At 45.5% G+C, this 26,703-nt stretch overlaps 1 protein-coding gene across 1 annotated transcript in view; it reads left to right on the top strand.

Moving 5' to 3' along the window:
- Positions 1–26,703, top strand: part of CHRNA2 (cholinergic receptor nicotinic alpha 2 subunit) — a 99,040-nt gene that overhangs the window by 22,040 nt on the left and 50,297 nt on the right. The window contains exon 3 of the mRNA XM_066594722.1: positions 17,197–17,348. Within this exon, the coding sequence (XP_066450819.1) occupies positions 17,197–17,348 (152 nt within the window). The remainder of the gene's footprint in view (positions 1–17,196; positions 17,349–26,703) is intronic.

Consider the following 26,703-nt stretch of genomic DNA (forward strand, 5'->3'; position numbering starts at 1 on the left):
TGCTCTTTTCTTGCTTGCTTACTTTTTTCTTTCTTTCATTTTTGCGCTGTTTTCTTTCTTGCTGATGCTTCTGTCTTTCCTTTTTTTCCTTCCTACTTGCTGCTTTTTGCTTTTTTTGCCGTCTTTTTGCTTTTCTCTTTCTTTCCTTTTTAATTCTTTCGTTCTTGCTGATGCTTCTGTCTTTCTTTTTTTTTCTTCTTTCTTGCTTTTTTTCTGCTTCTTTCTTTCTGCGTTTTTTTCATCTTTCTTGCTTTCTTTATTTCTTTTTTATGTAGGAAAAAAATAGGGGTGGAGCTACTTGAATGAATGAGTGACTTGGATAACTATAGGTAGAGGAGCGTGCTGAAGATGTGATTCTTCTCTCTCATTAGGACTCTTTCACACGAGCGCTGTCCGCCCGCAGTATAGCCACATGCAAAGCTCACAGCTATACTGCTCTAAAGATTGTGAGAACGGGTTCATTCATAGAATCATAGAACGGTAGAGTTGGAAGGGACCTCCAGGGTCGTCGGGTCCAACCCCCCGCTCAGTGCATTGAAGTAGTCTTTTCACTTGATCTGTGGTGCGTGCTTTTCAGCTCCCATAAGAGTCTATGGAAAGCACACATTACAGATAGGACAGGCCCTATCTTTGCCCGCACCTTGGTGCTAACATGTGAGTTTGCACTCGCATGCCCTATCTTTGTTAGATGTGCTAATGCAGAGCGTCTAACAATCATTCATGTGAACGCTTCTATTGGCACCCATTGATTCCTATTGAAGTGCTATCTGTGCGCACACACAGCACTCGTCTGAATGAGCCCTTAGATGGTGGGTAATGGAAAAGACCTGGTTGTTCGGGTGAAGCCAACCCAATGATAGTCGCATCAGCAGGGGAGACTATTCTGATGAATTAGTGAACAGAATAACTTTCTGGGTGCGGGCGCAGCTGACCGAAATATAAAGACATTGCCAATACAGGAGTCTGGTAAAGCTGTGCACAACCACGTGGGGGCGCTGTAATGATGGCCATACTTATTTTAATCCAGCTTTTCTGATAATAGTCAGAACTGAGAAGCCACATGGGGGTTTCATACATTGTAGAAGATGACTACAGTATATACACAGAGCTGTACTCAACATACAGACATGTAACCCTCACCCCGGACTCTCTGCAGGTGTGCTGCATACAACATGTGCTCCAGAGTTGTTAAAAAGGGTGTACAGGGTTAGAAAAACATGGCTGCTTTCTTCCAAACTATGCGCCATCCTTGTCTGTGGGTCATGTCCCATTCACTGCAATAGAGCTGAGCTGCAATACCACGCGCAACCCTATAGATAAGGGTGGCGCTGTGTTTAAAAGATTTTAAGAGAAAGCAGCCCTATTTTTTTTAACCCTGAGCAACCTCTTAAACCCAATAAATAACATGTGTTCCTCCATGGAGCCCATCACACTGGAAGAGACGGACAGGAATAATCCCACTTCAGTGACCACTTCTAATTAACATCTTTAGATTCGTTTCATGGTCTCCCCTCCAGATGACGGAGAGCGCTGCTGACTAAACACCAGAAAATGCACTGCGATGGGCTGACAGGAAAGGTGGCAGAAGGCTCTGGAAACAGACGCCGCGTACAGCAGGATGCCAGCCAGTGCCCAGGCTGATGGTTAACTGCTGCACACCGCCGTGCATACAATTCTGCTGGCTGATGCTCGAAAGCTTCTCATCAAACACGTCTGCTTAGTTGAGCTCCTGTAATGCAGAAGAAAGTAGGTTTGTCAACATCCGAGGACGGCGCAGCATCTTGTATAAATGGTAACATTCTCAGAATGCAAATTACAAGCTTTGTTCTGAAATGGACTTGGAGAGAATGACAGAGGAGTGCAGCTCTGAAGTCTGCAGAATAGTGAGTGCAGCTCTGGAGTATAATACAGGATGTGACTCTGAATCAGTACAGGATAAGTAATGTATGTACACAGTGACTCCACCAGCAGAATAGTGAGTGCAGCTCTGGAGTATAATACACAATGTAACTCAGGATCAGTACAGGATAAGTAATGTATGTACCCAGTGACTCCACCAGCAGAATAGTGAGTGCAGCTCTGGAGTAGAATACAGGATGTAATTCGGGATCAGTACAGGATAAGTAATGTATGTACACAGTGACTCCACCAGCAGAATAGTGAGTGCAGCTCTTGAGAAAAATACATTGTGTAACTCAGGATTTGTACAGGATAAGTAATGTATGTATACAGTGACTCCACAAGCAGAATAGTGAGTACAGCTCTGGAGTATAATACTGGATGTAGCTCAGGATCAGTACAGGATAAGTAATGTATGCACACAGTGACTCCACCAGCAGAATAGTGAGTGCAGCTCTGGGGTATAATGTAGGATGTAACGCAGGATCAGTATAGGATAAGTAATGTATGTACACAGTGACTCCACCAGCAGAATAGTGAGTGCAGCTCTGGAGTATAATACAGAATGTAACTCAGGATCAGTACAGGATAAGTAATGTATGTACACAGTGACTCCACCAGCAGAATAGTGAGTGCAGCTCTGGAGTATAATGTAGGATGTAACGCAGGATCAGTACAGGATAAGTAATGTATGTAGACAGTGACTCCACCAGCAGAATAGTGAGTACAGCCCTGGAGTATAATACTGGATGTAGCTCAGGATCAGTACAGGATAAGTAATGTATGTACACAGTGACTCCACCAGCAGAATAGTGAGTGCAGCTCTGGAGTATAATACAGGATGTAACTCAGGATCAGTACATGATAAGTAGTGTATGTACACAGTGACTCCACCAGCAGAATAGCGAGTACAGCCCTGGAGTATAATACTGGATGTAGCTCAGGATCAGTACAGGATAAGTAATGTATGTACACAATGACTCCACCAGCGGAATAGTGAGTGCAGCTCTGGAGTATAATACAGGATGTAACTCAGGATCAGTACATGATAAGTAATGTATGTACACAATGACTCCACCAGCAGAACAGTGAGTGCAGCTCTGGAGTATAATACAGGATGTAACTCAGGATCAGTACATGATAAGTAATGTATGTACACAGTGACTCCACCAGCAGAATAGTGAGTGCAGCTCTGGAGTATAATACAGGATGTAACTCAGGATCAGTACAGGATAAGTAATGTATGTACACAGTGACTCCATCAGCAGAATAGTGAGTGCAGCTCTAGAGTATAATACAGGATGTAACTCTGGATCTGTACAGGATAAGTAATGTATGTACACAGTGACTCCACCAGCAGAATAATGAGTGCAGCTCTGGAGTATGATACAGATACAGTACAATATTAGCACCCGGTGCCATGTTACAGCACCAGAGTTTCAATTTTTAAATGTGACTTAGTCCTCTTCTAGTTGACTGGTACTTAAAGGTGTCTAAGATATTTTCAGAGTTAAGCAGGGCCCCTGTATGAGCCTCCTGTATGTTATAGCCTGCACCCACCTCCAGAGGATAGAACTATGGAAGACCTTTGTTCCATCGTTCCATTTCTCAGTTTCCTTGTGGCTCCATCTTGTATTTTGCTACATCGTTCTTCTGACCTGATTGTGTTTTTCTGCTGAATATCAGCATTGAGCAATTGTATCTATTGATCTTCATAAAGGTCGATAGATGGAAAGACTCCCAGACCTCATAGCGCTGGCTGGAGATGTATTAATTGGAAAGCTCCAGCTAATTACTTGGAAGAGATTGTTTGCTGTACTATATTTGGTCTATGAAGCAGAAGAAGAAGATTGTGCACAGACTGAAGAGCAGGGTCAAGGTGGAGGCCGCCGTGGTTCCTTATCCACCTGGGGGGCCGACTAAACCACAGTCAGCTGGTAAACCTGGGATGGCACCAAGGTGTATTACGTTTGTGCTGCTGACTTCACCATTATGGTACTCGGAGGGGGGGGCTTTGATGTTCGTTGGGGAAAGCCATGTAACCATAACCACTGAGCATGCTTGAGCTCAGATGGGGTTAATTAGGCGGAACAGTCCCGCTTTGGGACTCTGTGTCCTGCTTTCCACCGGGACCCCAGTGGGACAGTCATTTGTCCTGCTTTTGTCCCGCTTTCGGGACGTCGGGTCACCATAATAATTACCGGCCGGGGTTATGCAGCACTGTGGACCGGATGCACACACTGACGCCAGTGTGTGCATCCGGGATCTTCGTCCCCCTCCTCCCCTCATCTCTCTTCTTTGGTTCCACAAGAGGAGAGGAGAAGGGAGGAGGTACTGCTGTGGACGCACACACTTCTGCCGGCAGCGCTGAGAGGAGCAGCGGCGCTGTAAAGACCAGGAAGAGGTAATTATGTGTGTCTTAGGGGAGCACTAAGACTATGGGGCTTCTGTGAGGGGGGTCACTATTATTGCTGGGGCTACTGTGGGGAGTAACTATTATTGCTAGGGGTTACAGTGGGGAGTCACTATTACTGTTGGGGCTACTGTAAGAGAGTCGGGCTACTGTGGGAGGGTTACTATTGCTGGGGCTGCTGTGGGGGTGGTCACTATTATTGCTGGGGCTTCTGTGGGGGTCACTATTATTGCTGGGGCTGGTATAGGGGACACTATTACTACTGAGGCCACTCTGCACGTGGCAGCATACCTCAAGTTGACTTAGGGTCTGTTTACACGAGGTGGAAATGCTGTGGATTGTCCGCAGCGGAAATTTCCACAAACATTCCACAACTTCAAAAACAGTCAATATCTGTACCATTGCTGACTGGAAATCAGACGCTTACCCTTAGCTCACACTATGCGGCGCTCCTGCTAACCTCCTCCGTAGGCTTCTTCATGTCAGTGCTTCTCGGCTTCTGGAAGAGCAGTCCTCAGGCGGGTTCGGGACTCAATATCTGCTCCAACAACAGCTGGTTGTGTCCCCGGCTCTGTTACCTCACTGCAGGCAGAGCGTGGTTCCACTGGTCAGGCTAGGGTTCTCACCTGGACGGTTACTCACTGGCCCAGTCAGTAATTATGTCCAAAGGCCGGTGCCGGTATGTACTTTTTAATGGCCAGTAAAAATTTATTGTTAGCTAAGAGCATCAAGAATGTCTATCTCTCCCCTTCTATACCCCCACTCCCCCCACACACCTCCACCATTTAGCCAAAGTCCAAATTTCCATCCCATCAACCATCTTTGGGGCAAACTAGAATGCTGTATCCGCACACCAATACGCCCCTCATCCACACATCACTGTCTGAAGTGTGGAGGGCAAATCCCTCCACACATCTATGGGAATTTGGTGGAAAGCGGCCGCGGAGGGTTACTGCAGTCATTGAGGCCAAAGGTGGCCTACACCCGATGGAAATAAAATTGAATTTCATCACCTCCTTTGCATCACAATGCTTTGGCCAGCATAGTGTACTTAGCGTCCATGGACGACCCTTTAAACTTTCCGGAGCGATAGTCTTACTCTGCAGTGATCACACCGGAGGTCGAGGAGGACGCTGTGCAGGTTAATACATCTCCGTATACACGTCGGCTCCGTCAGGGAAGGCACCATGTGGATGCAATGAACATTTCAATTAAGTGTAAAAATCTTTCATGGGGCAGCCAGTCCCCCGTGGGTTCCTGCGCCCGGGCGGTAGGACAGCTGCTGGATTGGCGGCACGTAGAACAACTCCAGCTTTTCATCAAACATAAACCCTGAAATAATCCACATCTGGGGCCGAGTGAGGGCGTTCTGCTGATCTTCACTTCTGACTTTCAGAGGTGTTTGTATTTAGAAAGTGGTTATTACTAATGGGAATCATCAGACTTATCATAATGAGATGTGGAGGGGGCAGGGTGGAATGAGCTTGGGCGAAGAAGGATGAGACTCTTCACGAGCAGGAAGCCTCCTGTGCCGTCATCGCTCATCGGTGACCTCTAAACGTCTCCAGAGCTGTTCCTCCATATGCTTCTGGAAATGACAACTTGTTCAATACTTCTTACCAACACAGACTTCTATTTGCAGAGCCCGGTCCAACTACATAGTGGATATATACACTGAACGGGCACTTTACTAGAAACCTCATTTGGTAGCTCATTGGGCTCCAGAGCCGCAACAATTCACCACGCTTTAGATTCCACTAGGTGATGTAATCATCCTGCAGGAATATCGGCCCCTGCGGACAGGAAGCTTCTTGTAGTTGCTGCAGATTAGATGGAGGTGCTGACATGTTCAGGAAGGGGTCATCGATTCATGCTGCTTGCGCCAAATTCTGACCTCCAATCAGCACGGGGCAACAGACATCTGGACCCGTCTGACCAGGTGATGTTTTTCTGCTGCTCAGTGATACAATTTTTGCGCTTTTTTGTTTTCTGTTTCTCTTAGACACAATGGCGCTGGAACTTGTCATTTGTTATAACCCATCTGTGCGAAGGAAGCAAGAGTTGTGTGTTCAGACACATTAGTTGGAGCCCCAGCATTGTACTCAGCTGCTCCTGACTGCGCAGTACCTGTTGGTCAGAACGATTCCTGACATCCTGCTCTGACCCCTTTCGGTGATAAGGGGTTTTCGTCCACAGGATCCCCTATCGCTGGTTGCTTTCCTCAATCATATCATTCTCTCTGTACTCTCCACACTGCTACACACAAAAAAAAAACACGGTTGGCAGTGAAATCCTGACCATGGCTAGGGATAACTCATCAAATTTGCCTATAAGACAAAGCTGGGAGGGATAGCTAACATTAGAAAAGACAGAGAGAGGACTGAACAGTGGGCAGCGACTGAATGATATTTATCAGGGACAAAAGACTTGGGTATACTAATAGATCATAGACTGAACATGAGTCAACAATGTGATGCAGCAGCCAAAAAGGCAAACACAATTCTGGGATGTATTAGGAGAAGCACAGAGTCTAGATCACGTGAGGTCATTATCCCCCTCTACTCTTCCTTAGTCAGACCTCATCTGTAATACTGTGTCCAGTTCTGGGCACCGCACTTTAAAAAAGACATAGACAAACTGGAGCAAGTTCAGAGAAGAGTTACCAAGATGGTGAGCGGTCTACAAATCATGTCCTATGAGGAACGGTTAAAGGATCTGGGAATGTTTAGCTTGCAAAAAAGAAGGCTGAGAGGAGACTTAATAGCGGTCTACAAATATCTGAAGGGCTTGTAGTGACCCAGTACATCTATTCCTGCCCCTCTCCATGTGATACATGTCATGTCTTGTGTTGGTGCACTGTGAAAAAGTGTCTAATCAATCTGTTATGTGTATTGCACAGCTGCAGCGTGTGATGGGTTAAGTGTTTGCATGAGCCTGGGAGATGCTTGCAATGTATCAATTTGTCTTGTCACATGGTATGAGTGAGAATATAAATAGGAGTGTGTGAGAGCCGGAAAGGGTCCATCCTTCACAGATTCTTCTGGGTTCCTGAGAGTGTCAGCCACATGGGGGTGCCTTCAACCCTCATGTGGTAAAGAATGGAGGAAGAAGAGAGGTTCCTTGAGAGTGCATGTTCCAGAGATGAGGGAAGAGTGAGCCCCAATTGAAGAGAGAGAGAGCGTGAGCAAGAAGCAGGTGCCACTTCCAAGGCCTAGTGTAGAGGTACTCTTTATTCATCTTTTCATACATGGTCATCCTGAAATCTGGGATCACTGTGTAGAGGTACACCCATTTCCTTTTCACATCCGGCCAGGATCACTGAGTGGAGATACTCTCAAGTCTGTCTAATAGCTGCACTGCAAATAATTGTCATTTTTGCCTTGTATACAAGAAGTTGTTTCAGTAAAGTTTTGCCAGGCCTGACCGTTCCCAGAGACCTGAGATACGTTACTTCTGTCTCCATTTATTTACCACCAAGGGTAATACTGGTGGGTAACAGAACGATGGTGCCACCCGTGACATCCGCTGTCCCTGTTCTACAGTCTATTGGGCATCCCTATCCTAGGGGTGTCAGGAGAGGGCCAGCACTGCTCTGGCCGAGACTGCGTGTGTCCGTCTGGGAGCGAGTCTGGTAAGTGCCACCATGGCAAGTAACCACTCTACCCTCCCAGCTCCTCAACATTTGCCTTGTGTCTGTGGTCACCCTACAGGACACTGCAGGCTGTCACAGTGTAGATGGATCAGCCCTATTCTCATTTGCACAAGGAAAGACTAGAAGAAATTGGATAAAACTGAAAGGGAGGAGACACAGATTAGATATTAGACAGTGAGGGAGATCAATGAGTGGAACAGGTTACCACAGGAGGTGGGGAGTTCTCCTTCAATGGAAGTGTTTAAGCAAAGGCTGGACAGACATCTGTCTGGGATGATTTAGTAAATCCTGCATTGAGCAGGGGGTTGGACCAGATGACCCTGGAGGTCCCTTCCAACTCTACCTGTCTATGATTCTATTCTAGAATGAAACTGATCCACGGAAAACTTGTCATGTGATTTTCTGCTGCACTTCGGGGTCACGGGGAGAATTTCCATACAAGGAAGCGCCAATGATGAAAGGCCCGGGGCCCTAATAAAGGGGCCAGTCAGTGTCATAATTGGATTTAGAATGTGAGATGATTTTCTTAGTTTTACTAGTTGCCAAATGTGTTAATTAATGAACTCCCCAATGAGAAAATCTAACAATAAACCAGACAGGAAAGTCTAACATCTCATTATCACTTTGTGTCATAAGAAGTACAGCAGCTGCTCTGCCAGAGGGATTCTGGGAAATAATATGTAAAATGCGGCTACTTAACCCCTTGCTGCTGGATCACTTGGTTTTTTGTTTGTTTTTTGTTGCTCCTCTTTCAAACAATCCGAGTCATTGTATTTCCCCGTGACGATCCCGGCGCGGCTCCAGGAGGCTCGTTGGTTCCTGCAGGCCGAGTTGTATTGTTCAATGATTCCATATAAGTTATTGGAAAATGTTAACATTTCTATTTGGGAGGAAATGCGAAAAAAAAAGCCCTTGTACCATTTTTGGGGGGAGTTTTGTGGTTACCCCAGTGCAGATGACACGATATCTTTATTCTGCGGGCCGGTACAATTCTCCCAAATTTCTAAACTTCCCTAGTACTACATTAATAAAAAAAAAAAGCTCGCGGTTTGTCGCTGTCTTTTAACCCCCCCCATAACTTTATTTTTCCATTGATGAGGGCTTGTTTTTGTGGAGTGACCTGCAGTTTTTCTTGATACTATTTTGGGGGGCATATTTTTTTAAAACTTTTGTGAAACTAGGAAAACCTTTTGATTTAACTTTTTTCTTTTGGTGGGCTTTATCTGGTGATAGCTGGACCACTCACACACTATGATGCAATACTCTACTCATGTCCACGGCTGGGTTTGAATTCCGGGATCCGCGTAGAGCACTCACGCAGATGATTTGCAGTTCAAGCCACCCATAGGCAATTCATGGGCGCCCGCAGCTTAATTAAACACATGCTGCATTTGCTGCAGGACCCGCGGGGATGGCTGCCATTGAAGTCAATGGAATCTGTCCGATCTGTGGCACACCTGGAACTGTCCCTCCAGGTGTGCTGCGGGAGAGCAGGAGATTTTCAAAATAAAAGTCTCCACTGTGTATGTGCGGGGGGTGTGCCGGCCGGCTGGCCCGCCTACATGCCTGCGCGCCTGCCCATATGCACGCATCTGGAATGTTCTTATGCCGCAGCCAGGGTGGGATCCTGTGGCGGGGCTCCCCCCCACGGAACCTGACCCGCCCGTGGACATGAGGCCTGATACTGTATTCTGCACAATCACAACCTAATAGGTAATCATTTATGGCACCCTTGGGGACCTTCAGAATACCTCAAGCTACCATGACACTTGGACCGAACGATCTCATCACAAGGTTTCGTTTGAGACATTTCAGTCCTAATCAGGGCAGTGGCATTTAAGTGCCTTCTGCAGGGAGGGGAGGAGGTGAGCTGTGACATCATGTATTGTGCATGGTGGATCCTGTGTTATCTATCTATATATGTCACCTTGCAGTGTAACCCTGCCTGTGATGATAATGAGATGACTGCTGAGAAGTTTTCTCTACAGAACAGGAAGTGTCATACTATTATTAGGCCTAGTGGTCAGTGTGAGAACTGCAGGATTTCAGGATTTTATAGATATAGATTGTGACATTGGACATTTATTTAAAAAAAAATCATCAAAATGTCAGAAAATGTTTAAAAAAACTGATTTATACAAAACGTCATTTTTTTAAAATAACACCTTCCATTTCATGACACTCAGAACTCTAGTGTGACTGAATTTACCCCTCATCTTAAAGGGGATGTCCCACTTCAAAGTATTTTTCTACAGGAAGCAAACAGCTCTGCATGCTGCACAGTGGCATGGGTTGGTACTGCAGGCTGATTCCCATTCACTTCAATAGAACTCAGCCTGCAGTAACACCCCTGGCCACTGTGCAATGTACAGAACCATTTCCTGCAGCAAAACATTTAGAAGTGGGACAACCCCTTTAACCACCCTGTCTATAGAGTATGCAGAAAGCTTCTGAGCTCCCCCTTGTGGTGGCTGCATAAAACATGGAGCCCTGGCCCTTATATAGATATGAACAGCGCTATTGTTCATACTGTGTACTGCTTTACGATTATCACTGAGAAGGGGATACTTCAGCTGAAATCATTGTGGTGTTTGTAGGAGCGTACAGTATTTACCCTATCGGCGATGACCATATATCTCAGGGTGCGGGTCGCCACTCGTCGGTGTTACCTGCTGTGTGACATGATTAATAGACTCCCCTGAGTATCTCCATTACAGCCCATTTATCACACGCTCTCTATAGATCCTGCAGGGCAGATGAAAAACTGGGCCATTCTGTACGGCAAATCTAAGCTGTTCATCAAGTGGCTCATGTAGGACAGGAAGGCTCGGCCGGGGCTGGGGTCCTATTTAGAAATCAGTCCAGTCTTGTCTTCATGAGTCAGTAATTAGTAATGTTAGTAACTGACATATTGGACAGCACTGATTACTAAAGGCTAGGCACACCTTGTAAACTGCTTTTTTAATCAATGTGTTTTTGAAAATTAAGACATTTTGTAAATGGTTTTCATTAAATGTCAGATTGTTTGCTTTCCATGTTGTTTTCCAAGGCGCTGCAGACCGAAGGACTGAAATCTTAGCAAATTCTGTAAGTGGAAGCAAACTGACAGGTTATTTCTCAGCTCCTTCCCCAGTCTGCTCTCCTGTCATTAAGTGTCTTTCCACTGAACTCTGTAGCTGCTACTGAATATATAGCAGGGCTGTGAGGGAAGCACATTACACACTGAGGAATTTGTGAGAGTTGACCACTTGGTGGCTCTTTGTAGCAACAGGAAAAGGGCAGCACATTGTCATTTGTACGTTCATGTGAGTTTTCCACACAGGAAAGTTTAGTCTATGGAAAGCTTATGTGTCTTTTTATATATATATATATATATATATATATATATATATATATATATATATATGTGTGTGTGGCACTTGTCAGGCCTCACATGGTATACTGCGCACAGTTCTGGTCACCGGTGCTCGGAAAGGTGTTACAGTGCTGGAGGGGGTTCAAAGAAGGGCAACTAAATTAATAAATGGAATGAGAGAACTGGAATACCCAGAGAGGCATACTGCCATCATGGGGTCGGGAAGGATTTTTTTTTTCTCCAAAGGAGCTAAATTGCCATCTGCCTCGTTGGATTTTTTTGCTTCCTCTGGATCAACAAGGGGGGGACAGAAACATGCTGAGCTAGATGGACATTGTCTTCCTTCAGCCTAACATACTATGCTACTATGTTTGCTTATTACAGTCACTGCAAGTCATAAGTAGTAATAGAGGATAAAAAAACTGTGATAGGTGTGGAAGGAGAAACCTTACTACAGAGGGATGTATGACAGTGTTAGGAGATGTCTGGAGTTGCTGATCATCTCACCAGCTCCCATGCCCGAGCGTGCTGCACCTTGTAGTACTACTGTTTTGTTATGCTCTGCTGTCTATCCAGGTCATCTGCCCATAGCACAATAGGCTCTGTTTTTAATCCAGCTCATCTCCTACTACCTTGTCACTTGATCTAGAGATAGCATTGTATCGTAATCAAGTACATCCTGCTTAATTGTTCCATCAGCACTAATCTGTCCCCACTAGTAATTAGTAAATGAGAAATTAGTAGACTGAAGAATAGCTGTGTAGTATTGAGTGGGCGTGGTTATGATACTCTGCCTCTGATAAACGGGAGGAGAGTGAGCTGAGCTTGTACTCCTTCCCAAGAGAGACCAGCTGATCAGTGCTGAGAATGTCCCCCACGACCCTCCTTCTCAACCAGGAACTTGAATGTAGGAGAGACTGCAAACCAAGTATGAGGCTTCCAAATGCATGAGAAGGAAAACTCAGTTAAAACAAAAAAACAGAGATTAGTCCATCGTTCTTTTCCTGTAGGGACTTAGTAAGATATGTGTGTATTCACTTATCATGCGCAAAGTTTTCTATAACACTTAAGGATATTAAAACCCTTAAACCCACATACAAGTAACAGCCACGGTCCTTAATAATAGCCAATGTGTCTCAGGATAGGCCATCAATAGTAGATTGCCAGAGATCTCTCCAGATTAGCTCTTATCTGAACTGATGCATCCATGCACTGAGTTGATTTTTGCAGGAAGCAGAGATCTCTATTCCCAATGCAGTGTCAATGAAATCAATGAGAATTTTGCCTGTAATACCAAGCCTGACCACTGCATTAGGAATAGAGCTATCTGCTTTCTGCAGAAATCATCTCTGTGCATGAGTGCACCATCTCAGTGAACATTAAACAGCTGATCGTCGAGGATTGGTACTGTGAACACTACACTGTGCTACCAAAAGTAATAGGACTCCAGAGCAAGAATCAAAAGTAGTAATTATTTCCGTATATTAATACTTAGTGGGGCTCCTTTGGCCCCATGTCATCAGATACTCTCCATGGCATACTTTTTACTAGCATCTGATGCATTGCAGCTTGTATTTTCCTCCATACGTCCTGCAAACATTTGGCAAGTTCTCTTAGAAAAGATGGACGCTCTTCAAATTTCCTGACTGATATTCTAGCTCATCCCAAAGAAGTTCAGTTGGGTTCAGGTTGGGACTTTGTGTAGGCCTGTCCAATCGTAGAACATTCATATCCTCAAACCAATGTAACAAAGTGTTGTATTTGTGACGAGGCGCTTTGTCTTGTTGGAAGTATGGCCGACCATTCCCAGAGTATTGGCACATTGTCAGCAGCACATTATTGTCTAGTATGTCGGGGTACACGTCCATGTTCATGGTTCTTGCCCCTACAACCAACCGAGACCATGCCATATAACGCATCTCCAGACTATAATAGAACCTCCTCCGTACTTAAAGGGGTTGTCCCGCGATAGCAAGTGGGGTTATACACTTCTGTATGGCCATATTAATGCACTTTGTAATATACATCGTGCATTAAATATCGGCCATACAGAAGTTATACACTTACCCTCTCCGGTGCTGGCGTCCCCGTCTCCATGGCGCCGACCAAAGCCGCCTTCTCCCTGGATTAGACGCGCTTGCGCAGTCTGCCCTCTTCTGTTTGGCTCCGGCGTGCTCGCGCCGCAGAGGTCTTCTGTGCATGCGCAGAAGACCTGTGCAGCGCGAGCACGCCGGAGCGGCCCCTTCAGCGCAAGCGCGTCTAATCCAGGGAGAAGGCGGCTTTGGTCGGCACCATGGAGACGGGGACGCCAGCACCGGAGAGGGTAAGTGTATAACTTCTGTATGGCCAATATTTAATGCACGATGTATATTACAAAGTGCATTAATATGGCCATACAGAAGTGTATAGACCCACTTGCTATCGCGGGACAACCCCTTTAAGTATTGGCACAACACACTCCGGCAGAAGGTGTTCCCCAGAATCCTCCACACCCAGATACGTCCATCTGATCTGAAGAAGGAGCAGTGTGATTCGTCACTCCACAGAATGTTCTTCCATTGTGTAACTGTCCATTGTTCAATCTTGTTTGAAAAAACTTGCCAGATGTTTGTAGGATGAATGGAGGGTAACACCAGCTGAAGCGCATCAGATGTTAATGGGAATTACACCACAGAGAGTATCCGATGTCACTAGGGCCAAAGCAACCCCACTAAGTTTTAACATATGGACATAAATACTACTTTTGATTCCTGCTCAGGGCACCACTAACCCTTGGTAGCATAGCGTATTAACACTATATTAACTCATTTTCTGTAGCTGATTTTCCTGAATTACCATAGAATAGTGAAAAGTCCAGTGAGTTTCCAGGAGACCTGGTGTGACCATGGGTTGGAGTTGTTCCCGGCGTATTCTATCATAGAGGTAGACCTACCCAGTGTACATCAATCCCCCTGTAATAGTGGCCTAGTGGTGCACTGTGGACCAGTGGTGGGTGGGCCTGCATCCAAAAATATTAAGTCTGAAGGTATGCCAAACAGCTTCAGGCCGGTTTCACATGGGCAATTGCGATATCGCCACGAGAAAATTGCGGCAAAATTGTGTCTTTGTTCCCCTGACTTTTGAGCATCAGCACTGCTTTTTCTCGCAAAAACATCAGCGCCGCTTGCAATTTTCTTGCACGGTTTTCCCTGAGCGATTCTGCTGTGATTTTTTTTTTTAGTGCAACAGTCAATAGGACTTTCCGATGTTAATGCATTGCATGACATGAAAATCGTGAGTTCATGCATTGCGATGCGATGAAGAAGAGCCTCTATAGGGAAGCATGGGCGATTTTTAAAAATCGCAAATCGCAGAAAGATAGGGCAGGCAGCAATTTGTGAAGAAAACCATTGAAAAACATGGGCTTTATAATTCTGTGTTTTCATCGCTTTGCCGAAAAATCGCACGATTTTCTCGCCCCATGTGAAACTGTCCTCAGGCAGGCAACAGATGCTGAACAAATAGCCTTTACTTGCCAAGCAACATAAAACACCTCAGCAGTCAGGCTGGCGGGGGTCGGACTCACTTGGGCACATTTATTTTTTCTTGCACCAGAATTCCGACACGAAAAAGGCCAAATTCTGGCATTAGTGTCAAAATTGCAACTTTGTGTGGGTTTATAAAAAAAGTAGGTGAAGCCTAGTTTTTAGGGGGTGTGGTCGCTCATGGATGCTCACGGACCAACACATTTAGGCTGCCTGGCCATGGGTGAGTTTTTATTGAGATCCCCGCAGCAATCCGGCCGCAGGGAATGCAGTGAACGCTTTGCATAGCGTTGCTATGGAAAGTGCTGCCCCCTGTCCACGAGCGGAGAATCATAACAATTCTCAACTCACGGGCAGCATGCTGCGATTTGCCACGATTCTCCGCGGTGAGAAGGAGATAGGCTCAGCGCGAAGAACTGTCAGCTCTCCCCTGCTCCCAGGCGGCGGCTTCCTCGGGAAATCGCTACGCCGGCAGAAGCAGAATTTTTGGTAATTAGGGTTTGCTCATACACGGTGTATCTGCTGCAGATTTTTCGCAGTGGAAATCCTATAGAAAATCCACAACCAATTCGCAGCAGATCTGCCCCTCTGAACATGGCCTTGAAAAGCAAGATAGAGCTGGCATGGAAATTGAAAAAAAAAAAAACAATTACAGCATATCATATTTTCCCCTCCAGGTGGCACTGTTCAGTAATTCACTACGTGCGCTTAATCCTTCTTTGACAAGTTCTCCCTGCACAGCACACCATGTGGTCAATCCTGGTATTGCAAATAGCATTACGAAGCAATATAAAATGTAGAAGAATATTATCTCATGCAAATTTTTAGACTCCTGCTTCCCGCTCGTCACATCAAAATGTGAAACCAACAGAAGGTAAAAATAGAAAATTTGAGGAGGACAGGACATGAAAGAACGGTAGCAAATTAAACCTCATGGAGCCGCCAGGAACCGCAGTGACTTGTCCTCCCACTGAATCCGGAGAACAATGTAGGAGACGATTCCTTTATACACATCTCAAGACAATGAACTTTCTAAATAACAAGATGAAGAGTCCTGGTGGGTTCTAAGGCCTTATTAAACTGGGGGAGGTTAAGGACGTAAAGGTTATCTACAGAAGAGATCCACCTGCTCAAGTGTCACAGCCTTCAACTGCAAGATTGAGATGAGTTCCAAAGCGAATGTATTTTTTTTAGAGTATTAGGAGTATAATTTTGTTACTAGAAATCAGTGATTTGGATATGGATTCAGTTGACAAAATTCAACTTGGTATGATGCACTCAGCCAATCAGGAGAACACGTTGCATGGATTGGCTGAGAGAGCAGGAAGGGTGTGTCCTTATAAGGCAGGAAGGGTGTGTCTTGCCTCCAGCCAGATGATGTTGATTTGCTTCAGATTAGTAAGGTCTAGCTACAGAAAAGTCTCCTGGCTTACTGGTTGATTCCAAACAGGATCAAACTGCCCTTCTGTAAGTAATTATTTATTAGAGAGGGCAAATGTTTTGCATTAAAGGTACACGTGAAGATTCAGAAGGAATCCTTGAGCAGGTTCCTATAACAGATTTAAGAGCAGTAGAGTCCAACATGGCTATTTTCTATGATTTTCCCCAACTGGTGGCCATAAATTGATCAAGTCCTATGAGGAAAACAACCATTTTCCAGGAGGCAGTTTGTAGATATGCAATCAGCCATTATTCTATATTGTGTGGTATGATTGGCCAATTGGACATTCCAGTAGTACGTGTGTGATTTTTGCATTGTCTCCTCTAGACAATTCTTATTAGGTACAAGGGAGTCTCAACAACAAGATGATCCCGGATATCCTGTTGCTGGAACCCCAGCGATCAGCTATACTAATATAAGCTAAAAAAACGTCTATGTGATTTAACCTGCCCACTTAGTTGATGGTTAACAGGCTTTCATCTGGATGCAGCAATTTCTTTTCATATTCTCTGTATTTTCCTGTTCTCATTGTTGATGCCTGCTGATATGAACCACCAATAGTAGCTGGAAAAGGGAAGTGACAGCAGCTCGAAGTAGATTTCTGAATAAAAATATATATTGGGGTTGTCCTCTTAGACCTAAGACTTGGCAGCTCAATGTAAAATAAAGGGGACTCGCTGATAAACCTCTCATGTTTATGGCCAGTTTAGGAATGGTCTCCATCACATTAAAATCAAGCCAAGTAAGTTAATATCAGAAGTTTTTTATGTTTTTGGCTACTAAGTAATTCTACTGGTATATTATTGGTGGACCTCTAAGCCACAGAGGTACAAGCTTATTAAGAGAGGTCTTACAATTCTGCCCTGTGTTGCCCATGGCCCCTGACCCTGAATGTGTTCTGTCTCCTCACAGCATTATGTATGGAGAGGACGCGCTCTCACGCCGAAGAACATCTATTCAAGAACTTGTTTAGTGGATACAATCGATGGTCCAGGCCGGTACCAAATACTTCAGATGTTGTCATTGTCAAGTTTGGCTTGTCCATCGCCCAGCTCATAGATGTGGTAAGTATAAGATGAAACTGGTACATACTGTACTTATGTAAGCGCCACCACACTTAGCTGCATATTGTACATACAGTATGGAAGTTGGAACCATTTATGGAAAACAAGAACTTGAACTGTTAAGTTGTTTTTATGTTGTTTTTTTTTATTCCTGTAATGACAATATAACATTCAAACTACTAAAAAGTGTATCATGCAGTACCATGCCAAGCCACATGGTGTGCTGTTTAGGAAGGCAGGTCCTTAGTTTTCCAGAACATTATGTATATATTATATCCTTAGGACAGGTTATTAGTATATTATTATCCATGAAGGATTCACCTCTGGGACCTCAACCAGTCCGCAGAATGAAGGGAAAACAGCGCATCCCTTACACTGCAGTACGCAGACACTGCAGTACCCAACGCAGACACACTCATCCCCATTCATTTCAATGGGTAGAGCTGTGGCACCAACCACATTTGTATGCATGTTACTGTGATGGTTAGTACAGTGAAGGCGCCACTGCCCTCCAACATCTCTGCCTGCGTATTCTGTTAATCAGGGGGGTCTCAGGGGGTGGTACCCCATTAATCATCATTGTAAAGATAGGCTATCAGTGCAATATCCCAGAAATCCTGTTAAGGAAAGAGATGCATTTGGGCACACAAAGTACAATACTCCTCCTAGCGGCTAGCTCTATTCCAGGGAACATTGCAAGAGCTATACGATTCCCTATACTATTGTGGTGCTCCCCACAAGGACATTCCCTCCCCTCCACACCCTAGACACACGACAACTTTCTCAAATTGGAGATGTATATGATGAAAATAAAATCGGTAATTCCTAAAAATTCCCTTGTAAGGTACCTCTGCAGCCTTCATGGGGTGACTTACTGTACATAATGGTCGGGGGGGTTAAAATAGGTATACCATGTCTAACCTCTATTCTTCCCCCCGCTCCTCTCTAAGCACTCTGCATTAAAATAGAGTGGGCATACAGAATTTGGTGAGTGATGTCATCAGCGCTGTTCGCCCACTCCCTTCACTTACACTGGGTTGATACTGAGAACTGTATTATAACATAGCGGTCATTAAAACGAATGGCATTACTTAGCGGCTCTCTGCTCTAGCTTATAGTGGGGGAAACCTTAGCAGGAGACCCCTACCAATGATGTCCATATGTCCTAATTAGGGTTGTATTTTACTCCAGAAGCCAGTGCCCATATGTATTTTTTATCGGCCATATTAATGGCCAGTAAAAATACCTACTCTGTTTCCCTGAAAATAAGACATAGCATGATTTTCCAGAATTTTTGAGGATGCAAAATGATTTTTCAGGCTTTTTGAGGATGTTTGAAATATAAGCCCTACTCCAAAATTAAGCCCTGCTCACAGTTAATTAAAAAAGTCAATTTAAATAGTGTACAGGCACCTATACATGTAAAAAAAAGTTAAACCTTTTTGAACAAAATTTAATATAAGACACTGTCTTATTTTTGGGGAAGCACGGTACCTGGTGTGAGCATCTGTGGCCACAGCAACGAGCACTGTAAAGCATTCGGATGTTTCTGTCGGCACACCGCTCAGGGAAGATCCTCACTCCTCCTTGATGATAGAGGTGCTGCCTGACCGATTCAGTGGTGGGTAGGATACTTAAAAGGGTCTGCATGACTACTAGGACCATGAAAGGAGGCACTATTACTGCTGGGGCCACTAAAGGGGGCCTAATTACTATTGAAGATATTAAAAGGTGCACTAAAACTACTGTGGCTACTAAAGGGGTCCCAGTTGCAACTGGGGCCATTAAAAGTGACCCCACTGTTACTGACACCATTAAAGGGGCTCTTTTGCTACCTGGGCCACTAAAGGGGGTCTTATGGCTACTAGGGCTACTGAAAGGGGAACTATGGCTACTGGGGCCACTAAAGGCAATCCTATTACTACTTGCAACACTGAGAGGAGGTATTATTACAACTGGGACTACTGGAGCAATGGAGGTAAGAATATACGTCATCATCAGCCACACCCCAATCCACATCCCTATACATACCCCTTTTTACCTTGGCAACAGGGGAGTAACTATAGAGGGTGCAGGGGATGCGGTTGCACCCGGGCCCAGGAGCCTTAGGGGGCCCATAAGGACTCTCTTCTCCATATAGGGAGCCCAGTACTATGAATAAAGCATTATAGTTGGGGGCCCTGTTACAGGTTTTGCATTGGGGCCCAGAAGCTTCAAGTTATGTCTCTGTGCAGCATGGTTTAGGTATGGGTACGGGTACAGATATAGATAGAGGGGGGGCCCCAGCTCACCTTTTGCATCAGGGCCCCTGAGCCTTTAGTTACGCCCCTGCTTGGCAGGTACGTTTTGGTGATAAAGGTTGCAACCCTAGTCCTTATAAGGGCTATACTGTAGGTAGGGGTTGTCTTACTGAGACTTCAACTTTAATTTGAACAAGAGTGAATAACACAATTACCCATCACACGCCCTGAGTTCAGATACATGCATAGCCTCAGATATACTACTACATTATAGAACAGCAGGCCATGATCTGTGGTGTAAATGGGGAGCAGCCATAGTAGCTCTTCAGTAGAATCTTCACCATAGCAACGGAATGTAACAGACTGGAGATACATTGTTACTGTTGCTGCAGCGTTCCAATTACATCTCTGTCACATTTCTATCATCACTGATACACCATCCAGGGAACACAAGTCCTGGTGGGTGCTGGATTATTGGATGTTCTGGATTCTTGGAAGTTACTTGTATCACATTTTTGATTTTCGTTCCAATGCATCTAAAGTAAAAACTGAAACAACCTTGTAAAAAAGGTCGGATTCTGGGACTAAAATATTGATGACCTGTGCTTCTTTTTTTACAGCCTTCCCCATATGGGATAAGTATTATGATATTTCAATAGTTTGGACTTTTACATACTCGGCGATACAAAATATGTGCGTTTTTATGGGGAAAATGAGAAAAAAAGTTAGTTTTTTTTTTTACTGGTAAAAATCTTATTTTAGATTTTTTTTTTTTACACAGGGGACTTAAACATGCAATCATTTGATCACATACTATATACTGCAATACTGCAGTATTGCAGTCTATAGTGATTTTTGTTGTGCAACATCTATGCACAGTAATCCTGGAAGCCTTCAGCAGCAGCTTCTGGGCTGCCATGATAGCCCATGGGGACCCTCGATCATGTTGCAGAGGGTGCTGAAGGGGCATGGGGTGGGGTATGGGATGGGGCATGGGAAGGGGCCCCACCCTCTCGTTGACTGTTTAGATGTCCAGTCAGCTTTGACTGCGGCATCTAAACAAGTAACTGCTGCGATCAGTGCTATATATGATTCAGCAGTTACTGATGGTTGTCAGAAACAGCTGATAGCCTCCAAATGTGGAGCAGATTTGGCTCCTGAGCCCGCTTCATACCCACTTCGCGACCGCCCAATGTAAATTTGCATCAGGTGGTTGTGAAGCGGTTAATGGGATTTTCCTGGACTTTAATAATGATGAGCTATCCATGGGATACGTCATCAACAGTTGATCAGCTTGCGGTCCACCACTCGGAATCACAAACCAATCAACAGTTAGCTAGGCCAGCTGTCAGTACAGATGGAGCAGATAGCGCTGTCAGTAGTTCAACCGCACTGGTTGCAGGTAGAGCTCCCATTCATTGAATGCAATGCACTACTACAGACAGAGCTGTGTGATTCCGGCTCTGCCCACACCGACAGTTGACCCGATACCCGCTGATTGCCGGGGATCCTGAGCAGAGGACCCCCTCTGATCAACAATTGATGACCTAACCTAAAAGTCCTGGACAATCCCTTTAAATAGCCATAGTGCATTCAATGTCAAGTTAACGTTTGCTAACTCTGTACATTTAATCCCTCCGAGACTTACAATACCGGAGGCGCTGTGCCTTTAAGTGACTTTGCTGCAAATCATTTAAGTGCTGAATCGGTAAATTTGCTGACATTAACATAAAGCACCTCCCACACAGCTCAATACACGTATAATCTATCAATTACCGGCCCGGGCAGCCGCTGTCACATATGGTTAGGGAAAAATAGGAAAAAGTGGGGACTACTGAGCATTACCGGAATGAACATTGACCTTGATCGGTGACTGGAACAAAACCAGAGCGCAGGATTTCTATTATGGGAGAGTAAGAACATATGCAAACAACCTGCGCTTAACCCATTGTATGCTGGGCGCTTAAAGCGGTAAGACTGGGGTAGAGGCGCTCGAACGGAGGGAGGGAGGGCAGGCGTCTATAGAGAGAAACTGTTGCAGGACCAGGAATGTAACTCTATCTTTTTAACTTTCATTGTTGCTTCCACTTGCCGAAAATCCGACTTTGCGTGCTTTCCACACATTATGTATATGCCTATTGAACCATCCGTTGGACAGCTCCATTGTCAAAGTCATCTGGGCTTTTTCCCATCTCCACACTCTCCAGTGAGTCCCAATGCTGATGATTGATATCTCCGACTGAAGGGCTGTGCCAGCACCACACTACCTGCTTTAGTGCATGCGCAGTAACGTCCATTTGTTTCTCTGTAGACTCAGATCTATGAAGAAACGAATGGATGTCACTGCACATATGTCACACTCCCCATATCGGTGCCTGTGCTGTGACATCCATTCATCTCTACACAGACTCCAGTTGAAATGAATAGACGTCACTGCGCAGGTGCTACATTTCCAGCTTTGACACATGAGCAGTGACGCCCGTTTTTTTCTACATCGATTCGCGTCTACGGATAAACAAAAAGACATCACTGCGCATGCGCAGCACCTCCAGCATACGAGCAGTGACGTCCGATCATATCTCCATAGACTTAAGTCTGCGTTCTGACGCCGCACATGGAGAAGTAAAACGGATGTCACTGCGCATCTGCCGCACTCCAAGCTTCAGCGCATGCACAGGGACGGTCATTCATCTCTCCATAGAGTCTATAAGGTGTGGATCTTCTCCACCGGGGATGTTGGTGATGATTCACAACCTGCACCAAAATCCGAGTGCAAATCTGCATATAACGCAGATTTGGGCATCAAAATCGATGGCGTCTCGGCGGGTGGAAGCTCTCTGGGTGACCAGGGGCTTGTAGATAAATCCAGCAAAAGAAAAAACAAAAAAAGCTCCACGCTCTGGGACTATGAGAATGATCTCCAGACCCACGGGTCTAATGGTTTAAGATAATGCATCATGCTGGAGAAAGGCCCCAACATGCGCCGCAACGCATTGCAGAAACGTTCTAATAAAACACGATTATTTTAAACCACTAGACAGGTTAATCCAGAGATCATTCTTATAGTCCGAGAGCGCGGAGCTTTTTTTTTTTGCTGAGATATCCAATCTAGAGGCGGTACAGCAGGGTACTAGAGTCTCCATGCCCGCCCGCATCACATCATGTATCCAAGCTAGAGGCGGTACAACAGGGTACTAGAGCCTCCATGCCCACCCGTATTATATATTGTATCCAAGCTAGAGGCAGTACAACAGTGTACTAGAGCCTCCATGCCCGCCCGCATCACATCATGTATCCAAGCTAGAGGCAGCACAACAGGGTACTAGAGCCTTCATGCCCCACGTATCACATCTTGTATCCAAGATAGAGATAGTACAACAGGGTATTAGAGCCTCCATGCCCGCCCGCCTATGTCACATCTTGTATCTAAGCTAGAGGCAGTACAACAGGGTACTAGAGCCTCCATGCCAGTCCGCATCACATCTTGTATCCAAGCTGGAGGTGGTACTACAGGGTATTAGAGCCTCCATGCGCGCCTGTGTCACATCTTGTATCTAAGCTAGAGGCAGTACAACAGGGTACTAGAGCCTCCATGCCAGTCCGCATCACATCTTGTATCCAAGCTAGAGGCGGTACAACAAAGTACTAGAGTCTCCATGTTGCCTGTATCACATCTTGTATCCAAGCTAGAGGAGGTACAACAGGGTACTAGAGCCTCCATGCCCCCGTATCACATCTTGTATCCAAGCTAGAGGCGGTACAACAGGGTACTAGAGCCTCCATGCCCCTGTATCACATCTTGTATCCAAGCTAGAGGTGGTGCAACACGGTACTAGAGCCTCCATGCCCCCATATCACATCTTGTATCCAAGCTAGAGGTGGTACAACAGGGTGCTAGAGCCTCCATGCCTGTCTGTATCACAGCTTGTATCCAAGCTAGAGGCGGTACAACAGGGTAATAGAGCCTCCATGAACCCGTATTACATCTTGTATCCAAGCTAGAGGAGGTACAACAGGGTACTAGAGCCTCCATGCCCCCGTATCACATATTGTATCCAAGCTAGAGGTGGTACAACAGGGTACTAGAGCCTCCATGCCCCCATATCACATCTTGTATCCAAGCTAGAGGTGGTGCAACAGGGTACTAGAGCCTCCATGCCCCCATATCACATCTTGTATCCAAGCTAGAGGTGGTGCAACAGGGTACTAGAGCCTCCATGCCTGTCTGTTTCACAGCTTGTATCCAAGCTAGAGGCGGTACAACAGGGTACTAGAGCCTCCATGACCCCGTATTACATCTTGTATCCAAGCTAGAGGTGGTGCAACAGGGTACTAGAGCCTCCATGCCCCCATATCACATCTTGTATCCAAGCTAGAGGTGGTGCAACAGGGTACTAGAGCCTCCATGCCTGTCTGTATCACAGCTTGTATCCAAGCTAGAGGCGGTACAACAGGGTACTAGAGCCTCCATGACCCCGTATTACATATTGTATCCAAGCTAGAGGCGGTACAACAGGTACTAGAGACTTTGTGCCCCCATATCCCATCTTGTATCCAAGCTCAAGGTGTTACAACAGGAAAATAGAGTCTTGATACCCGCCCCTATGACATCTTACATCCAAGCTATAGGTGGTACAACGGGATACTAGAGCCTCCATGCCCGCCCCTATGACATCTTACATCTAAGCTAGAGGCGGTACAGCAGAGTACTAGAGCCTCCATGCCCATCCGCATCACATCTTGTATCCAAGTTAGAGGTGGTACAACAGGGTACTAGAGCCTCCATGCCCATCAGTATCACATCTTGTATCCAAGCTAGAGGTGGTACAACAGGGTACTAGAGCCTCCATGCCCATCAGTATCACATCTTGTATCCAAGCTAGAGGCAGTACAACAGGGTAATAGAGCCTCCATGCCCATCAGTATCACATCTTGTATCCAAGCTAGAGGTGGTACAACAGGGTACTAGAGCCTCCATGCCCATCAGTATCACATCTTGTATCCAAGCTAGAGGCAGTAGATTTTGACATAGTTCTACTGTACCAAAATACTTATTCACAGAAACAAAATATTTGCGCGATCTGATTTGTACAAATTGGAAAATCCTTCTTTTGAATGGATTTATTTCCAGGGTTGACGTTTTCCTTGCACCCCCTCTATCTTTGGGTGTTCCCTCGGAACGCCTCGCCCATTGTTTTCAGTTAAAGCTGTCATATGGCGCTCTCATGCCGTGCGATGCGTATGTGAGTTCCATGTGATGTTTCCCATTGAAATCAATGGCAAACACTTGCGATCTGATCACATATGTGGTAAGCCGGCCTTTGGGTATTTTTTACAAGACCAATAGCCGCCCGCATAATAGCTCAAAGAGTGACTGCATGTAACGATCAGCCCATGTAAACACGGCGCCCTACAGCGTGCTGAGGGAGAAATCGCTAATTAGTTGCTAGTCACTAATGCTCAGTGAAAGGTACATGACCGCCCACCACCTCATCCAGGTTTTGGGCACCGGGGCTGCAGGATAGGGGAGTATTCCATTTTTCTTTATTTCAAGGGCTCAACAAACAGTTCACGGGCAACGGTGAGCCGCTATCTAAAACCCGTGAAGAGATGTAATAGGCAGGATTTATACCTTGATCTAGTTTTTAATATTACATAAAATCAAAAACTTGGCCCAATCCCTTTAGTAATTCCAGATCTGAAACGAGACTTTATTGATCTGAGAAAATAAATGAGATGTATGAGATAATGCGAGGCTCTCTGGAATAAGTGTAATAAGTCAGAGCTATCCGATAAGTGAGTTCTATGAAAGAAAGTTCTATTAGTCAAAGTTGTGAGCTGATAAGTCAGAGCTATGAGATAATAGATCAGAGCTACAACATAGTTTAGGCTGGGTTCACACGGGGCTTATTCCCGCTGGAAATCCCGCAGTTTGGCCGCAGAAAAAACCGCGAGATTTCCGCCGGGAGAACCGCCGCGGAAAAACCCACAGCGGCTTTGAAGCGGCCCGGCCGCTCGCTTTTCCGCTGTGGCCGGCGCTCCCATAGAGGAGAGAGCGGCCGCGGCGGAAAGAAAAGATAAATAGACATGCTGCATATTCTGAGGCCGCAGCCGCGGTTCCAGCCTGACTTACCGCAGCGGATTGGCCGTCCTGTGTGGACAAGATTTCTGAGAAATCTCGTCCACATGGCTGGATAATTCCGAGATTAGCGGCCGTGGGCAGATTTGCCGCGGCGAAATTCGGTGCGGCAAAACCACGGCAAATCCGCCCTGTGTGAACCCAGCCTTAGAGCTATGAGATAATAAGTATGAGCTGTGAGCTAAAAAATTAGAGCTATGAGATAAAAAGTCAAGGCTCTGAGGTAGTAAGCCGGAGTTATAAACTAATAAGCCAAAGTTGTGAGCTATTGAGTCAGAGTTATGAGATAAGAAGCCAGAGCTATGAGATAACAAGTCAGAGCTACTAGATAAAGGTCCATTTACACGGAGCAATGATTGCTCAAAATTCTCTCAAACGACAGTCTGAGTGACAGTTTTGAGTGATCATCTTTGCAGAACTCTAAGTAGCTAATTATCTACTAAAAGAGTTATGCCTGCAGAGCAGGACACCGCTGGTAACTCTGAGAACAGCAACTGCTTTGTATATGCAAACAGCTCCTTTGTTTTCTGAGCTTTCAGTCCCAGCGGGATACCAGTTGAAAGAATGCTACCAGCGCCACTCACTGAGAAAAACAGCAGTACTGATAAGTCATCTCTGATTTCTAGCTTGCTAGAAATGAGCGATGAACGAACAGTGCACGATGGCCGCACGTTTAGACACAACGATTATCGCTCAAAAGACAGCTTTTGAGCGATAATCGTTGTCTAAAAGGGTCTTTAGTCAGAACCTCAGGTCAGATCTATGAGATAAGTCAGAACTGTGAGGGCTCAGTCACATGAGCGCCGATCCGCCCGTGCTTCTGGAAGATAAAACGGCCACACTGTGGGTGGGGACGAATCTCCGCATCGGCTGGAAAAAAGAACATACAGCTGACAATGGAGCCGGTCATGCGGAGATTCGTCCTCATGCGGTGCAGCTGTTTTATCGTCCAGAAACACGGGTGGATCGGCGCCCG

The sequence above is a fragment of the Eleutherodactylus coqui genome, chromosome 1 (assembly GCF_035609145.1).
Source record: "Eleutherodactylus coqui strain aEleCoq1 chromosome 1, aEleCoq1.hap1, whole genome shotgun sequence".
Classification (NCBI taxonomy): domain Eukaryota; kingdom Metazoa; phylum Chordata; class Amphibia; order Anura; family Eleutherodactylidae; genus Eleutherodactylus; species Eleutherodactylus coqui.